Genomic DNA, 18,781 nt, shown 5'->3' on the forward strand with positions numbered 1-18,781 from the left:
CTGTTTCGACTGTTCCTGGATGAAATACTACAATTCACATGTACATTAAACCACGCAAAAAACTAACCCACAAAACCCTCTAATTGAAAATGTGTAGAAGTGATGTAGGTAAAACAACTGCTTTCTAGTCTGACCAAGTTATTTATTTTTGTTTTGTTTTGTTTTTTTGTGGTACACGGACCTCTCACTGTTGTGGCCTCTCCTGTTGCGGAGCACAGGCTCCGGACGCGCAGGCCCAGCGGCCGTGGCTCACGGGCCCAGCCGCCCCGTGGCATGTGGGATCCTCCCGGACCGGGGCACGAACCCACATCCCCTGCATCGGCAGGCGGACACTCAACCACTGCGCCACCAGGGCAGCCCCCAAGTTATTTTTTGACCTGTCACATTTAAAAATATTTTCACTACCACAAATTTAGAACTTGGGACAAGAATATATTTTATTTTCTCATATAAGTTCTACCAAAAATATATTTTTTTCTTAACTTAAAAATACAGCTTTGGAAAGCAAAATTTGAGTTGTTATAATCATTACATGTTTTACAAACAGTTGTGAAAGGAGAAGATCAATGGAATGGATTCAATTTTTAAATATAAAAATGTTCATTTTAAAAGCTTGACCTTGTCCTTTAATAACTTCAAGGTGGGGTTCTTGCTGATTTTCTTGTTAAAGATGACCAGGAGTTCCTCTTCAGATTTGTGATGTTCATTTGTCACTGCATAATACTGAGCTAAAACCTTCACAAAGGAAAACAACTGTCAAATGGGTGTATTTGTCCTGAAAATTGACCTACAATGTTCTTTCTCTGACCCACAATAAGGCCGACAGTGACAAATGAAAGAACCCAGGTACTGGTTACACAAGGGTGTCCTGCTCGTGACAATTCGTGTAGCTGTACACGTGTGAGCACTTGGCTGCATGTTTCAGACACTGATAAAAAGTTACAATGAGAAAAAACCATTGTTCTGCAATAATCAAAAGACAGCAACATACGTAGAGCAGTAATTTTCATATTTAATGTAGGCTCTGCTCTGGCTGAGGAAGTGTGGATGGGGTCTGGCTTCATCCCTTCCCCACAAGCCCTGAGGGGCTAAAAGGAGCAACTTGAAAGTCACTGAGACACACACATACACACGACAGTATTTCAGATTTAGAAAAACAGAACAAAACTGTACATTTTAAAATAAAGAACTGATTCTCCCCAGCTTATATATACCTGGTTCATACTTCATACCTTTTTCCTTAGCTTTTTGATTGTTATTTCGTTGTCTGGGGCCTGTTTCAGAACAGCTTTAATAGTTCCCTTCCAGTTGAATTTACCTACGATATAGAGAATTATATGTAAAACACTGTATTTTGTTGTACTACCAAAAGGGTTAAGAAACCATTTCTGCACCATCTATTTGCTGCTACCCAGGAATGAAGAAGTCCAGAACGGACAGGATGCCACAGTACCGTGCTGCAGACACCTGACCTGTCCAATCACAGTGGCCGAGAAGCGCTGACTACCACCCACAGAACTCATTCTTAGAGTGAGCAGGTTAACTAAGTACCATTAAGTACCACCATCCTATAAATTCCTATAAAAAAGATGGGGCTTGTATCTAATGAACTTAAGATTTACTAAGGATCCACTAAAATCAAGGGGCTTTCTAAGCACAGTAAGCAAGGCAAAGATGAGCAAAAGGAGCTGAACCTTGAACCAGAGAGGACAGAGGACAGCCACAAATAATTACTGTCAGCAGGTTAGGACTCATCTCGGGAACCTCTGCTTCTGGGGAGATGAAGACATGTAGGCTGAAGATACATAATGCTAATGAAAGAAATCAAAGATTTAAATATATGGAAAGACATGCTATGTTCATGGCGTAGAAGACTCAACACAGTAAAGTGATCAATTCTCCCCAGATCAATATACAGGTATAATGCAACTCCTATATAAATCACAGCAAGATTCTTTGCAGACATAGGCAAGATTATTCTAAATCTTCTAATTCTGAAAAAGAATAAAGCGAGAGGAATAAGCCTACCCAATTTCAAAACTTCGGCTATAACTACTCTAGTCAAGAACGTGTGGAGGGACGGATACACAAACCAATGAGACAGAACCCAGAACAGAACTACACAAATATGCCCAACAGATATTTGACAAAGGTGCAAAAGCAATTCACCGAGGGAAAAGACAGCGTTTTCAACAAATGGTGTGGACCAACTGGCCGTTGATGAGCAAAGAAATGAACCTTGAACCAAGTCTCATACCTCATAAAAATTAACTCAAAATGGATCATGGACTTGGGTGTAAAAATCTAAAACTGTAAGACATTTCGGGAAAAAACAGAAAAAAAGTCTTTGGGATTTAGGGCTGGCAAAAAGAGTTCTTAGATGACATCAAAAGTATCATCTCTTAAAGGAAAAACTGACAAGTGAGGCTTCATCAAAATCAAAACCTTTTGCTCTACAAAAAGATACTGTTAAGAGGATAAAAGGACAAGCTACAGACTGAACAAAAACTTGCAAACCACATATCTCACAAAGGACTAGTATTTAGAATATATAAAGAACTCTCAAATCTCAACAGTTAAAAAAAAAATCAAACAATTCAATTAGAAAATGGGCAAAGAACGAGAACAGACAATTTAATGAAGAGATAGACAAAGGGAAATAAGTACATGAAAAGATATTCAACGTCATTAGGGATATACAAATTAAAACCACTGTGAGCTATTACCACATACCCATTGAAATGGCTAAAATAAAAAACAGTAACACCAAATGTTGGCCAGGGTGTGGGGAAACTGGACCCCTCGCACATTGCTGGAGGGAATATTAAATGGTACAGCCACTCTGAGAAAGTGGGCAGCTTCTTAAAAAACTAAACATGCAACTACCGTACTAGACAGCCATTGCACTCATGAACATTTGTTCCAGAAAACATGACGCATGTCCACAGGAAAACCTGTACATGCGCTTTATTCATAATAACCCTGAACCGGAAATAACCTAGATGTCTGTCAACAGATGAATGGATAACCAAATCGTGGTACATTCACACCAGGCCACTGCTCACAATGAAGAGGAATGGATTACTGAGATGTGCAGCAACCTGGATGAATCTGCTGAGAACAATGCTGAGTGAAAAGAGCCAATCTCAAAAGGTTACAGACTAAATGACGCCATTTATGTCACATTCTGAAATTATAGAAATGGAGAGGTAAATGGAGAGGTAAATGGAGGTAAACGGACAGCGTTGACCTCTGGGGTAAAGGAGGGGGTGGGGCGAGAGGAAAGTGGGTGTGGCTATAAGAGGGCAGCAGGAGGGTCCTCGTGGGGACGGGAATGTTTGTCTCTTGACTGTACGAGGCCAACAGCCCAGTGGCATTTTGTCCTACAGTTGTGTGAGGTATCAGCCTCGGAGGAAATGGGGTAAAGGCTACAGAAGGATCCGTAAGTCTGTATCATTTCTTACAACTGCAGGTGAATCTACAATTATCTCAAAACTGAACATTTAACTTAAAAAAAAAGAGAGAAGCTTCACATCATCAAAGTTACAAGCTAAGAAATCTAACCCAACTCGAGCAGTTACTGAAGTTCTGTGAATAAAGTCTTGATTCCCATCGAGCCCTCGGGCCTGTTCTTGACTGGCAGGACCCTAGGGAGTGCTCCAGGCCTGAGCAGTGGGAACAGCTCTGCGGAGGGGGCAGTGCTTAAGAGGAACCTTGAAGCTGCCAAGTGCGCACTCTGGCTGAGGGACGGGGTGGCCGTGGGGCTCTGAGCGCGGGGACAGCAAGGACAGACCCAGAGACGGGAGGAGGAAAAGCCAAGCCCGGCTGGACCTCAGGGTACTTCTAGGAGAGGATGAGAGGCAGGGACAAGGAAGCAGGGAGAGCGAACAGGGCCTCAGAACCAGGGTTTATTTTAAGCTCCAAAGATAACACATGCTTCCAATCCAGACAGCTTTACATTCCATCCTCAAAGCTGGACAGACCCTGTACGACCAACTCACACAGCTCTCGTTCATTACTTAGCAGTCACACCCTAGAGAACGGATTTTACTTCAAGTTCTTCCACGTGCCTCCGGAGGGCATGACCATCGGACGGGCCCAGCTCTCCTCCTCCTCCCCCAGCCTAAAGAGGGCAGAGCTTCCAAATGATGTCAGCCATACCTTTTGCAGAAGCCTCATGGTTTTCCGGTTCTCCGTCCTCAGAATGTCCCAGGAGCTTAATCTTTTTCTTCTTAGAATCTGCTTCAACTAAGTAATTAGAAAGATTTAAAAAAATATTTCGCATTTATACTAGTAGCTACCATTTAATGAGAAGCCTACATGGCCAGGCCCCTCACATCCATCACCCTGCTCATTCCCCAAGCACCCCAGCCCCGTGGGGTATCTCCTCCAAGGCAGATGACAAAATGGGCAGTTGCGAGGTGATGGCACCTGCCCAGACTAAGCCCAGGACGGCCTGATCCCAAACCTTATGCTCTTTGCCTTAAGTGGTTCAAAATGCAAGGTCTAACAGATTTTAGACATCCCAAACTCACAGCTTAAAAAGTATTTAATAGGGGCTTCCCTGGTGGCGCAGTGGTTGAGAGTCCGCCTGCCAATGCAGGCGACACGGGTTCGTGCCCCGGTCTGGGAAGATCCCAGATGCCGCAGAGCGTCTAGGCCCGTGAGCCATGGCCGCTGAGCCTGCGCGTCCGGAGCCTGTGCTCCGCAACGGGAGAGGCCACAACAGTGAGAGGCCCGCGTACCGCAAAACAAAAACAAAAACAAAACAACAAAAAAAAGAATCTGCCTGCCAAAGCAGGGGACACGGGTTCGAGCCCTGGTCCGGGAAGATCCCACATGCCACGGAGCAACTAAGCCCGTGAGCCACAACTACTGAGCCTGCGCTCTAGAGCCTGTGAGCCACAACTGCTGAAGCCCGAGCACCTAGAGCCCGTGCTCAACAAGAGAAGCCACCGCAATGAGAAGCTCGTGCACCACAACGAAGAGGAGCCCCCGCTCGCCGCAACTAGAGAAAGCCGGCACGCAGCAACGAAGACCCAACGCAGCCAAAGGTAAACAAAAATAAATAAATTTATAAAAAAAACAAAACAAAACAAAAAACAAACCCTGGAGCATAAGCTAGCCACAAACCTTCCGAATGCTTCTGCTTTCTTTTCCCTAGACTGGTTTTTGTCTCCCCTTCCCGCTCCGCGCCTCTATCCACCGCCCCGTCCTGGGCGCACTCAGCCTTGCTCCTCTGGCTCTTCTTCCCTGCAGAGCTGGCGGCCTCGAAGATGGCCTCCCCTGCAGCCTCCTGCTCGGCCTCCTGTCCCGCTTTGCGCTTCTTAGGCTTCTGACTCTTTGAATTCTCTTGGTGGTTTTCTAATTTTAGTTCTTTCTTTTCCTTTTTTCTCTTCTTCTGCCGTTCTTCCTTCCTTTCTCTCTTATTCTTCTTCGTCTCTGCTGGCTCTTCCACGCTGTCATTTGCTTTGGAGGACGCGACCTTGGCGTTGTTCTCTGCACATGGTTTGGCCGTTTGCTCCAGCGGCTGCTGATCTTGCCCCTTACTGACTGGTTCCTTATTATTAAGCGAAACCAAGAAACACATAAATTCTCATTCCAGACACGTATCATCTCATGTATCTACTGAATAAATTCTTCTAAGGAAATTTTTATTACTTACCATTTTACAACTGTGACCCCCCCCAAAAAACAGTTAACATGTGGCAGTAAATATACAAAAATGGAAAAAACTACCCACAGCCCACATTCCTCTCTGCACTTAACATTTTCATTCCACTGGAAAAGTGAAGAATCCGTATGCCATGTAAAAGCCAGACCTTTAATTCTGGCTCGCTATTTGCCTTTTTGGTAGAAGATGAGCATGTAGGTGTGGCAGAAACCCCCAGATTTATGCATCTGCAGACCTGGGTTCAAGTTCCAGCTCTGTTCATTACTAGCCAGGTAACTCAGGGCAAGTTATTTACCTGCTCCAAACCTATTTCCTCATCTGTGAAAAGAAAGCTAGTGATATCTACCTGATACAGTTCATGTACAAATAAAATGAGAAAAGCAATGCTCAATAAAGCAGCCAGATGTACGGGAAGAGTTTTGTAAACTACTGAGTACTAGACAGAGGTGCTGTTATCATCATCAGTGTTTAGATTGATGGTTACCCTTAGCGGACAGTCAGGGACACCTGGACAGAGTATAAAGTGGAGAGTAAGGAACCATGGAAATGTGAGCTGGAATAAGATAAACTTCCCATTTACTGCACCACCTTACTCAAACCAGCACACAGACTGTTTTAAAAAATGACTTCAGCAAAGCCAGCCCCATTGCCTGCTGTCGTCTGACTATAAATATGCTGCAGTCTCTAGGCCTGCCCTTTCTCAAGAGAAGATGTGGAGCAATTCACTGAACTGCTCAGGGAGCCCTGATGCATCTGGAGGGACAGGGCCAAGGTCAGTGCTGGCGGCTCTGGGGCTGCTGCAGGTGTGGTGGACAGTCCAAGGCCAGGGCCCACGTTCCATCTCTGTTAGTTAACGGCCAGGTGACTGGCACAAGTCACCGCAGTCCTCCTCCTTTGAGAGGCGAGGCCACAAGGGGGGAATGCTGCCCCCAACCTGGACCAAATGAAGGACTGGCTTTCACTGACAAACAAGAACTCTACTGAGCTCCCACCTCAGGCAACCCTCAGTGCCCAGCCCCGGGCTCAAAGAGTAGCATTTAGGATATTAATACTAAAGATTAAACTAAATAGTTGGAGTTTTCTCAGCAGCAGTTCAGAGAAGTCAAGTCGTCCATGTACATGCGGGCGAGGCAGGGATGAGTTCAGAAAGGATCTCAGGAGGAAGAGGGACACCCTGTCCTACAAGCTCCTTCCTAGGGTACAGTGTGTAGTGGGCATGATCACACCAGGGTCTGAGCGCCGCAGCCCTGAGACCGACCCGTTCAGCTAAGTCTCTAGCTGCTGCCTCGCCTCCACTTCCAAACCAATCCCCCAGCTGCTGGAAGAAGGTGGAGAGAGGGAGGGGAGAGAGCGAGGAAAGGAAGGAGGGAGGGAGACACACATTCACCCACCCAGCAGCTACTCAATAAATGAGTGAACAAATTCACTCCCCATCTACTTCCTATTTCATTCCAGGCTCTCCTCCAACGTGGTCCCCTCAGGGACGACTTCACCGACTCTCTCCTGACAGAGCACCCTCCTTTACTCTCTGCCCCGTCTCCTGCCTCCCATTGCTTCCTGGCCCATATCACCACCTGACACCATAGCATCAACCCTTATACGCAGCTGTCTGCCTGTCTCCCCCACTAGAATACAGCTCTGGAGGGCAGGACTTGGGCCTGAGGATGGCTGCGTCCACAGTGACCAGGTGCGATGCACACCAGGGTACAGAGAGTGTTGCAGCTGAGAAGAATATAAAGTCTCCAGCCCAACACCTCCGGGGCCTCTGAACTCTTTGCACCACAATCTCTAGGCACATGCTGGGACATTTACTGCACAAAGGCAATGCAATAACAAGCCTCGTTTTACAGAGCTCAGAGTTTACCACGAGCTGCTTACTGGTTATTTTATTTAATTCTTAGTATGTTCACAGCTTTAAAAAGGAAAGTGGAAAACCCTTTTTTTTTGAACTCTGGAGTTAAACTAAGTAATTTTAAACTTTTGATTCTTAGTTAAAATGTAAATAACCTTTAAAAAGCAGGTGCCACATGACTGCCAATTAAATGATTGGTTGTAAGGTTTCAAAGGCCTAGTTTGTATGTTTAGAGACACACGCTAGATATACTGCCAAGAGAAAGTTTCATTCTTATCCCAATCTGTGGCCAAAACTATGCTCTCTACATAAAAAAGCAAATCAATTGCTGACAAGGTGACTAGAATAAAAGACCAGTCAGACCCCACTGTTTTTTTTGAAACACTAACAATATGTCTCCAGATGGGACTTAAGCTCCAAGTAGGAGCTAAGTGCAACTGAATTAATGAGAAAAATGTTTAACAATGTAACCAAGAATGTGCCTACAAGATATCAAAGTAAGACTCTCTGCATGTGTATTCCACGTCTGGGGCCTCTCTGATCAAACCATTTTGACTGAAGGTGGTTGACTCATTTACTCCCATGACTTCTCCGTCCAGCAGAAGGAAGGAGACCAGCACTTACCGAGTGCCCCCTACCTGCTGGGCATGAGCTGGGATGCCTGTATACCCTCATTTGCCTTCCGTGACCCCTCACCCCACACCTAAAAGAACACCTAGTCACCCTCTCTGTCCTCACCCTGTTTATTTTTCTTGGTGGCACTATCACACCTGAGATATTTTCTATTTTTTGTTTGGGGCCTGACACACATCAGGTACCCAGTAAGTACTGAGTATAAATACCCACTTTTATTTAAGATAAGGAAACTCAGGCTCAGGGAGGTTAAATAACATGCTCAAGATCAAACGCTTGGCAAACAGCACAGCAGGGATTCCAAACCAGCTCTGTCAGAAACCCGAAGGTCCTGTTCTTTCTAACACTTCCCGCTGCCTGATTTCTAAGCGGATCAATTCATGTTAGCTGGTACCATTATCAAACATTGGGATTAAATACCTTTCTCTGCACAATAAGGAAATCTTCTCTGCAGTGCACTGTTTATTCCTTCCCATTAATGAAGGCACAGAGAGGCTCTCTGAAAAAGAAGGCTGTCTTGACCTCCAAAAATAAGACATTCCCGTTTCATTATTACCAATCATTTTTGCCACACTGCAAGTCTAGAGTGAGATCTGACTTACATTGCTGGAAGCTTCAGAAAAGATATTCCACACCTGCTCCAGGATGGATTCATTATGAACTTTTAAACTGTTCTTCATCCAATTCTGTATGAAAAAAAAAAGAAAAAACCTCACTTATCCCATATTTTGACAGGTATACATAAGCTGTCACCAATAGGCCCATATCCCTTCCATTCAAGGAAGTCATATCAAATACATACCTGAAATTTCGCCCTTTTCCTGGGAACGTTGTCAAAACCACTAATTTGCCCTAAAAGTTCCCTCACTTTGGGGCCGACATTGGGTCTTTTTATTAATTCATTAATTTTCTACAAAAAATGAAGATAAAACAAAAACAATAAATAATTGACAGATGAGTTTCATGAAAGTCAAACTCGCGGGTTCACACGTCACGTACAGATTTTGTATTAATGTCTATGTTTACAAATTCAACATAGTACTGAAAGTCCAGAGCAATTAGGCAAGAAATATAAAGCATCCACACTGGAAAGGAAGAAGTAAAATAATCTCTGTTCGCAGATAACATAGTCTTTCACGGTGCAAACCCAAAAGATTCCACAAAAAGAATCTTCAGGGCCAATTAACAAGTTCAGCAGTCACAGGATACAAAATCAACACTCAGAAATCAAGTTGCATTTATATACACTAACAGTAAACAAATCGAAAAAGAAATTAAGAAAACAATTCCATTTATAATACCATCAAAACGAATAAAATGCTTAGGAACGAACTAAACCAACCAAGGGGCTGAAAGACATATACTGAAAACTACAAAACACTGCTGAGAGAAATTAAAGATACAGATAAATGGAAAGATATCCCATGTCCATGAATTGAAGACAATATTATTAAGATGTCAGTACTACCCAAAGAGAGCTACAGATTCAAATGTAATCCCTACCAAAAAATGAAAAAGCTCTGGAGATCGATGGTGGTGATGGTTGCACACCATTGTGCATGTACTTAGTTGTATATACTTTAAAATGGTAAACTATATGTCATGTATAATCTATCACGATTTTTAAAAACTGAAAGAAAAAAGTATAAACCAACCAAAAGTGATCAAAAGAATAAGACAAAAGTGGATATTCTAGGGACTAAATTTAAGATCAAGACAACAATATTAAAATCGAACAAACAAACATGACATAGCAAGAACAAGAGATGAAAAATAAATAAGTGATCTAGAGAAAGGGCTTATGGCAATCACAGTGAAGGCAGAGGAAAAAGGTAATTATTAAAGTTAGGGAGATGGCAATCCATAAGAAAGATGGTCACTTATGAGCCAACAAATAAAGACAAATAATGCAGCTAAACAAATATAGTGCAGGAAAGGGTCCCTGCATTAGGGAAGAACTGCAGCTATATATAAACAGACCAGAAAAAAATTGATACAGGATACAAAGAGGATAAGGCACCCAGGCAGAAAAACAAATCAAGAAAGCATGAACAAGGAAAAAGTCAGGCTAGCTCAGCACAGGCCAGAGCCGCGTGCTGAACCAGAGAAGCGTACCAGCGACCGAGTTTGGAGGAAAACACTGAGATCCATGCCAAATAGGGTATTTCTCCCTGACCCACTATCCACTCTCTGTGTGTAAGCACAGAGACATTGGGAAGGATGCTTGGTGAACATTAACACTGATGGGATTCCAAAATTCAATCTTTAAAAATGGAGAATTTAAGGATTTAAGGAACAGAATAAATACCCAAATCCATGTCTGTTGGACAGGTCGCAGCAGGACCCGTGCACTCTCCCAGCAGACCACATTCGGTCTCAGGTGTCTGCTGACGATGCCAGCTAGCGAGCTAGAGAGGACTTGGATGGGGAGCGGACCGGTGCACCAGGACAGAATCCGGAACAAAGTCCTCGGATCTCTAATACAGTGGCACGGCTGCTGAAGCCTGACAGTTTAGAACAAGGGTGGGCAAACCTTTTCTGAAAAGATTTGAGGCTTTGCAGACCATTTAGTTTCTGTCCTAACTACTCAGTGCAGTCCTTGTAGCACTAAAGCAACCATAGACAACGTGTAAACAAATGGGTATGGCTGGGTGTCAATAAAACTTTACAAAGAGGCAGTGGGCCGGATCTGACCTGTGGGCTGTACTTTGCTGACCTCTGCTCTAGAGGATTTCATTCAAGATGTGATGTCAACAGACACAGAACTCACACACCAGGTACCTCCAGCTCAGGGGCCTAGGAATGTTATCCGGTACTCAGGGAGAGCAGACATAGGGCCCCAAAGTATGGCTGATGGCCGCCGGCCCAAATATCTCAGTTAAGACAAGGGGTCTCACTAGCGTCTCAATCTGCACTGGCAGACTTTGTTAGTCCTTCGTGAACCGATTTTCCCTCCCAGGAGTTTTCTAACTCAGTAAGCTAGTCAATATCAGAAAATTCACATTTAAACTCTGTCATCAAAGAGAGTAACTATTTATTTGATTTCCAGGAAAATACAGAGTTTCCACACAGATGACATGTCTTTTCATTCTCCTACCTTCCTTTCTGAATCTTTCCTCCTGCTACTCTTCTGTAAATGGTAAATAACATATTGGAAGCTATACCTCAGTAAACTAGGGATTTCGCTGCTTTTGCCACTTTTATAATGTATGCTTTCATTCTATTTTAGAAGTAGAAAATTCCTCACATTTATGAAAATGTCTCTGTTTTGCCCGACTCTGATGACAGACACCACAGCTTAACATAGTTTGAGTTATAAAAGATGCATCTTCACTAGATGCAGATACAGATTAGAAAGGTTCCGTTCGGTTTCGTAGCCAAGGGAAAGTCAGTGAGAATTTGGAAATACTTTTGCAAGAAATCTGCAAAACGTGTAGATTAAAGACAAAATACACTGCAGTTGCACTGAAAGAGAAATAAAGAGCTCTATCCTAAGACGTGATGTTTCTGGGTCTTGCCTGCACGGATGATAACATTTATTCTTGGTTTCTTAGGTGTCCCAAGAAACTAGAAGATGTCAGATGAAGCTTTTTGATGAATTAGATCTTACAGGGCTTCCCTGGTGGCGCAGTGGTTAAGAATCCGCCTGCCAATGCAGAGGACACGGGTTCGAGCCCTGGTCCGGGAAGATCCCACATGCCGCAGAGCAACTAAGCCCATGCGCTACAACTACTGAGCCCGCGCACCTAGAGCCCGTGCTCCGCAACAACAGAAGCCACCGCAATGAGAAGCCTGCACACCGCAATGAAGAGTAGCCCCCGCTCTCCGCAACTAGAAGAAGCCCGCGTGCAGCAACAAAGACCCAATGCAGCCAAAAATAAATAAAAATAAAAACAAATTAAAAAAAAACAAAACAGTTGAAGTCTTTAAGAAAAAAAGAGATACAGTCCAAGTAAAATAATAATAAAAAGAAAAGAAAAGGAAGACCTTACCTGAATCCATGCCTGCTGTTTAACATCACCTTTGTGGGTTTTACCTTCATACCCTTTGCCACCATACTTCTGATTTTCGCTTATGCATTTCACATGGTTTTTATAGTCGTCACCCCTTAAAGTGAGAAAGTTCCACCGTTAGATTGATTCTCAAATTGGAGTCTCTGTCTAAAGCTAGCACGCTGCCCCAGCCTTCTGCCGTCCACACTTACATTCACATCTGTGCTCTGTACAGCCATCTCACCTCTTTCACTTACTATACTGGTAACCTCCTGGTCACATCACATTTTCCTTCTTCCCAACTGTTCAAAACCCACCACCAAACTTTCCACCCATTTTTATATACAAATGTCTTAAAATCAAATTGATAGGCAGCATTTTTTTATTCATATATGAATATATACTAAATAAAAAAGGAAAGAACTCTCTACAACAGGGTGGCTTTATCTTAAATTACAAAACCTGTAGGACTTCCCGGTAATATAGTAGGCAATCAATAATCAGTTGTAGACTAAGTTAAAAGGTGGTGTAAAATGGTGGTATCAGGTCACAAAAAAGATCTAGGAGTCTTGGAAAAAAAGGAAACTTGATTCTGTCTCAAACGATCTTTCTAAAGCTCTATGGGGTCCTCAGGGAAACGTGGGAGCAAGGTTGAGGGCAAAGTCCCCTAAGGAGAAACCACCCAATTTTCACCTGTTCTATATATCCCTCCTCCTAGGATTAGGTATGAACGAAGACTTTAGCAGTTTCCAAACTTTTTTTTTTCTTTTTTTAAATATCACTGCTTTAGAAAGAAATTAAAAGGGACTGTCAGCAAGTATCCCCCAAATGCCATAGAGGCCATTAGGACGGATGCACCAAAAATGACCTTTTTACCTGAACCGTCTGAAGCTGAAGGGAATCAGTATGAGGCTGAGGTTGGCCAACTACAAATGACCCTCCCGAAGAAACAGTGGACGAGCAAGATCCATCCTGCCCCTCCCCTCAGTCCTCCCCTTTCCAGAGACCCTCTCAGTGGAAGCACCTGACACACTGGGGGCCAGGAGCTTCACTGCCACCATCACCGCCGATTTTCTAGGGAGGGCCGAGCCTCTTCTCCCAGATAGCTCCTCCACTGTGAATTAATAAATTCATTTTCCGGTCTATAAATCCATTTCTTCACTGTGATCAGCACACCACACCCCTGAAACCCTACTCCACGTGGTCACCTCCCTGGGTCTGGTAACGGTGCCAAGGACACAACAGCAAGTGTCACAGACTGATCAGATTATGACTGAACCCATAATTCCCTTTCCCTGAGTCTTCTCTTTACATCACCCTTAAAAGGCAAATGGTCTTGTAAGGCACTTTTAATTTTTTTTCTTAATTTCTTTTCTCAAATTTGCCTCTTGCTTATTCTTTTTTTTTTTTTTTTTTTTTACTGCTTTGTGGGACCAGCGGTTCCATAATTGGTCTGGACCTTTACTATGGATCTACCTGAATTCTGTGGAACTTACCAGAAGTCTTTACCGCAGTCAATGCAGGAAAGACATTCACAGTTTCGGCAAAGAGCCACATGCTTTTCTACTTGTATTTTCTTCACTGATTCACCACATGCATTGCATGTAAAAAATACCATTTTTAGCTAAATGATTAAATATTTTTTTATCCAAGACAGGTTTTAAGTCTTATCCTAAAAGAAAAATCAAAAAGGAAAAAAGATAATTATCATTGTAGTCTGAAACTGCTTTTCCAAATATATGATTCAGACAGCTAGCTTTTCACATGAAAACAACAACAGAATCAAAGCTGATTAGCAATCTACATAAACCTCTACCACCACATAAGTAAAATTATAATCAACAATAATAATATGGCTAACTTTCGTTGAGTGCTTACCATGTGCTGGGCTCTATTCTAACAGCTTTAAGCTAATGAACTTATTTAATCCTCACAGCAACCCTATGAGGTAAGGACTATTACTGTTCACAATTTACACGAGGTATTGGGACTCAGAGAGATTAAGTAATTTGCCCAAGGTCACACAGTAGCGGAACCAGGATTTAAGCTTCACAGGCTGTCTCTAGAGATGAAGAGTTTTGGGGGCGTTAAATGAAATATCCTACCTTTCCCAATAACTTAAAGTGCATACATGCGTTCTCTTTCTCTCTAATGCCTCTAGGTATGCGCTACAAATTATTTCAAGTCCCCAAATACAATAAGAACACAGCAAAAGGGGAACCGAGGAAGGTTTGGAAAGTGGAGAAGAGGCCTAAAAATAATTTCTATAAGCACAAAAAGCACTCCTATAGGCATAACTATGTACCCACCAGATGTTAAAAATGAGGATGTGCCTCTCAGTTTTAATGGACAGGAGTAGGTGTGGCTCCCTGTCAGATCAATAAGAAAGAAACGGGACCATATTCAGGTGTCCCAATGCTGGGTGCTGCATTACTGGAGGGTGTTCCCAAACCCAAGTGTCCCGAGCACTGCCCCATGATCAAGTGGGTCCACACCTACACATAACTACCATTTAAAAAGTTCACGGAGATGCTATTGTGCTTAACAAAACATGAATTCACCTAAAAGTGTGACAGAAGTCATAGTAACTTTCCAGGGTTATATAATTTTTTATCACTAGATTCTAAGAGTGTTGTCATTTTACATTATAAATAAGTTTCACATTATAAATAAGTTTCACAGCAAAAATATTGAGAACAATTGTTTAACCCAGCACTTTCTTCCTCATGGTGAAGGTAAGGATCAAGTAAACTGATACAATTTGTTTCCAGATAAGACTTCATTTGAGAATCCTTCAGCACAAATGAGTGACTCCTGGGTCGTGGAAAATTCTCATGTATGAAATCACTGTCTCTCCTCCACTCCCACGTTCTGAGTCACTGCTGGAGAGGACATACCTAAGCAAGGATCAGGGCTATTCCCATCCATTCAACCCTGAATGGAAATGTACATCCTGGCTGCAACTCCAGGGTTTACAGAGGCCCAGCTGATCTCTCTTGGGGGTCTCTTGCCCCACCGAGCACTGCTGGATGTCAGTTTGCCTGATGTGCTACACACAAAACGCGGGTCCCTGACCCCAGGACCCCTTCCTCAGCTCACCATCAGGGTTACATGTGGTCAGCTACAGCCTAGCAGAGAATCCAGAGGAAAACAAACCTGACTGTTCTGGGATGCGCACCAACAAAGACCATCTTCTCACCTGGTTATGGTAAAGATGTGAAACAGTCACAAGTCCTGGGGGGCTGGCATCACTTGGACTATGACCTATTCCCCCAAAGCCAGCATTCTGTACCCAGCAGAAGGATGATAGATTACTGACAGGCAACAGAGAAGCCACCCTGCCTCACAAGGAGAACAAGGCCAGAACAAAAGCCCACACCACACTGTCAAATAAACAGTCTCTAGCGGCACTTTGGTCTAAGAATGACAGTAAACCATTAATTAAGCACCCAGAAATGGACTGTCATTGTACACACAAGGTAGAAGCAGCTGCGATGAGCCAAATTACCTGCTGGAAAATTTAAAAGTACTTTCATAAGGAGATTCAACCATGAAAAAAATACCCCCTCAAACTGAAGCTATGGACTGGAGCTTTCCAACCTTCATTTTTGAGGTCTATTCTGTATCTTAATCAAGGGGGAGAGGGGAGGGGAGGAGGCTTAGGCAAGCTTTGAGATCCAGTTGGGTGGTGCAGGCTGCAGTGGAAGGTCAGGAATTAAAGGCCTGAAGAGGACCGCTGGAGACAAAATTTATCAACTCAAAGCCAGTGATGTTGACAAAAAAGATGATCGGAATATCTGTGTAAAACATGTTTTTACCTCTGGGGATTAACCATACACAGTGTAAACATCAGTTCAGGCGAGGATTAGAACTTGGTCACGTGTCCGTCAGAAAAATACCCCTCCAAACGTTTTCATTTGGTTTTTCGTGGCATATGTTTACATTTAGAAATCTGTTGCGATTCTTTAAAAGGTAGAATGGGTAGCTTGCACAGTAAGCCAGAACTCAGTCTCACAGTGCCTCTGGATTTTTAGAGCCATCACTGCATTTTTAGAGTTGATGAGCAATGGGGGCAGTGTGGCCACCTGCTTGCTAAGGAGGTAAGGTCTGTAAGGAGCTTACCCCTTTCTTTTATGCAGTAAACACTTGCCTGTGTGCCTGTGTGGGGAGAGGAGGGAGGGGCTGCAAAACAGCAAGCCCAAAACCACCCTAACTGCACAGCCTGCCTGGCAAGCCTGAGCGCAGGGCTGACAATTTCAGAAGGGCAAACGCTACAAACTTACAAGAAGACACCCTGTGAAAATTCAGCTCCTCTAATTGAAGATAGCACTGCACTTCCTGAAACAAAAGACTCAACTCATTCAAACTTCACAAGACTAAATAAATGTGGAAGAAATTTAAATAATTAAACTTTCAAATGATGTTTTTGGTAAATTTGTAACATTTGTAGCTCAGAGGTTAGAAAAGCTAAAAACATGCTGCATTAAGACTTTTAGGACACCTGTCTACTGGGTTCAGGTGCCATATATGTCATGACCGTCCATTTAAAGGAAATCTAAGTCTTTAGCCTAAAGCCAGGCCACACTGGGCAAGGAGACCACCCTTGTCACAGCAGAGTATGATGGGTATTGGACAGTAGCGCTGAGTTGATGGGCAACAGACAGCATCAGTATGGGGCCGGGAACTTGTGAAGCAATCCAGGCACCTCAGTCTCCTCTTATCAAGACGGTGGCCGAGTTCTGTTGACCTGGGCCTGGAGTCAGGGCCAGAGGATCTGAGCTGGAGCCCGCATCTGCCAAGTGAAAACTAAATGACCTCGAGGTACCTAAACTTCGCAGATTCCGTTTATCTGTAAAATGGGTCTATTATCTATCGTAGAGCACTGTGTGGAAAGTTAAACAAGATCCCAGATGTCAGTGATGGATCCTTACCCAATGGTAGAATTTCTTGTGATCTATTAATCTGCACGTCAGTGACATGGCTCCCAGTCCCCTCTAAACACATGCTTCTTTAAATGTGACCCTCAGTCCATTCATCCATCTTCATAAACTCTCTCTAGTCTCCTATGGCTCCCCACCCCATGGGTGCCCACGCTACTGCCCTGTTCCCTGATGACATGAACTCAGGTTTGTTCTGGGATTGTATTTGGGGTGATTTTTTACCTTCCTCCCTACACATTTTTGTATTGTTTATTAAAAAAAAAACAACTATTCTTAAAACGTTCCTTCGCATACACACACAGACCTAAACCCCACTGCCACCATCACACACCGAAACAGCCCACCTGAGGGGCCAAGCTGTCAACAGCCCTCAGTGAGCTGTGGCCTTGAGCACTCAACCCTCAGAACTTAAATTCTCCCATCTGTGAAACAATGCATCTGGTCATCTAGGCCAGCCCTGAGCCCCTTGGGGGGTGGCGGGGAGGAGGGAGAATTCCAAGAAACGAAGGGTATGGTGAAAGGGAAGGACAGACAAGTACAAACTGTCCACCATCACACCTAAACCTCTGAATGTGGGGTGATGAGGGTCTGGATGTGCACTCAGGGAGGACCTCTCCCTTGCTCTGCAAAAACTCTAGTTGGCAGGTACACCCATCTCCACTGGACAGATGAGCCAGCTGAGGCTGGGAGAAGCTGAGCCGTGTCTCTCTGCCTCCCAGTTCCAGTCTCACACCCTCCCCACACACTACATCACCAGCACGGGTTTAAACACTGGTGTAATAACTATCTGTGCAAGCCTACCTGTCAGGCACTATGCTAGGCACTGGTGGGGAAGGCTGGGGCCGCTCTTTGAATAAGTCCCAGATGGGCCCTCTGCAGGAAGGGCAGCCTTGTACGCACTCACACCCCACTTCATGCCCCTAATCTCTCCTCAGAGGCAGGGGCTGCAGAAAATCCTGACATTTATTGAGCATCTACCATGTGCCAAGCCCTATCATAGGCGGTTAACACGTTTGGGCTCATGTAATCCTTACAAGAATTCTCTGAGTTAGATTCTATATTATTCCCTTTTGACAGACCAGGCACGAAGTGGTTCAGTAACCTGCAGCAGGTCACACGTACAGTTAGTGGCAAACCTGGATTCACACGCAGCTATTCTGGCCCTAAGTCCCGGGCTCTCAACCACTATGCCCTAAGGCCTCCTCCTTTGGGACCCAGCTCCCCAAGACTCAAAGAAGGCAAGCGCCTCGTCCCCAACATGCCTTGTAGCCCAGTCCAGCGGTGACCAACCATCCTGGCTGCAAACCCCTCTGTGGGTTCAAGGCACGGGGGCCTTTCCATTTTAAAACCCGGAGGGATTGGTCATCCCAAGTCCGGAACTCCTTCCACTTCCCCAGAGTACGAATGGGACCTGAATGCATTTCCTCCTTCCATGCGTATACGCCAAAGGAGAGACTCTCTAACGGTGGAAACGCAGGCATCGGCCACAGCGCGTCCCCCGCCCCACTCTCTGAGCCCCAGCCTCCTAGGTCGGACCTCTGGGCCACCGCCCCTCACCTCTGAGCCAGCGCCCGCCAAAGGTTTCAACCGGCCGCGAGAGCACGTGGAATCGCCACCGCCCGCCCAGCGGAGCCGTCACCTCCCTCCAGAGATTCCCCCAGCAAAACTCGCTTCTGCGCCTTCCCGCGCG

The 18,781-nt window shown here is 44.4% G+C and overlaps 1 protein-coding gene across 1 annotated transcript; it reads right to left on the bottom strand.

Moving 5' to 3' along the window:
• Positions 1–400: 400 nt before the first annotated feature.
• On the bottom strand, positions 401–18,768 carry LYAR (Ly1 antibody reactive). The gene is made up of 9 exons (XM_060011799.1): positions 18,649–18,768; positions 13,648–13,823; positions 12,152–12,266; positions 8,962–9,069; positions 8,762–8,845; positions 5,134–5,560; positions 4,162–4,248; positions 1,233–1,318; positions 401–735 (listed from the first exon to the last, which is right to left on the bottom strand). The coding sequence occupies exons 2-9, from the start codon at positions 13,767–13,769 to the stop codon at positions 601–603; spliced, it is 1,164 nt and encodes a 387-aa protein (XP_059867782.1). The 5' UTR covers positions 13,770–13,823; positions 18,649–18,768; the 3' UTR covers positions 401–600.
• Positions 18,769–18,781: the final 13 nt, after the last annotated feature.

This window comes from Delphinus delphis, chromosome 5 (assembly GCF_949987515.2).
Source record: "Delphinus delphis chromosome 5, mDelDel1.2, whole genome shotgun sequence".
NCBI lineage: Eukaryota > Metazoa > Chordata > Mammalia > Artiodactyla > Delphinidae > Delphinus > Delphinus delphis.

What these genes read in the sequence shown, in the direction of transcription:
- LYAR (XM_060011799.1), bottom strand. Translation starts at nt 13,769, where the DNA reads ATGGTATTTTTTACATGCAATGCATGTGGTGAATCAGTGAAGAAAATA. An exon ending in GGAAAAGGGCGAAATTTCAG is followed by an intron (nt 8,846 to 8,961) that starts GTATGTATTTGA and finishes TTTTTCATACAG; the next exon opens with AATTGGATGAAGAACAGTTT. An exon ending in CCATGAGGCTTCTGCAAAAG is followed by an intron (nt 1,319 to 4,161) that starts GTATGGCTGACA and finishes TCTATATCGTAG; the next exon opens with GTAAATTCAACTGGAAGGGA.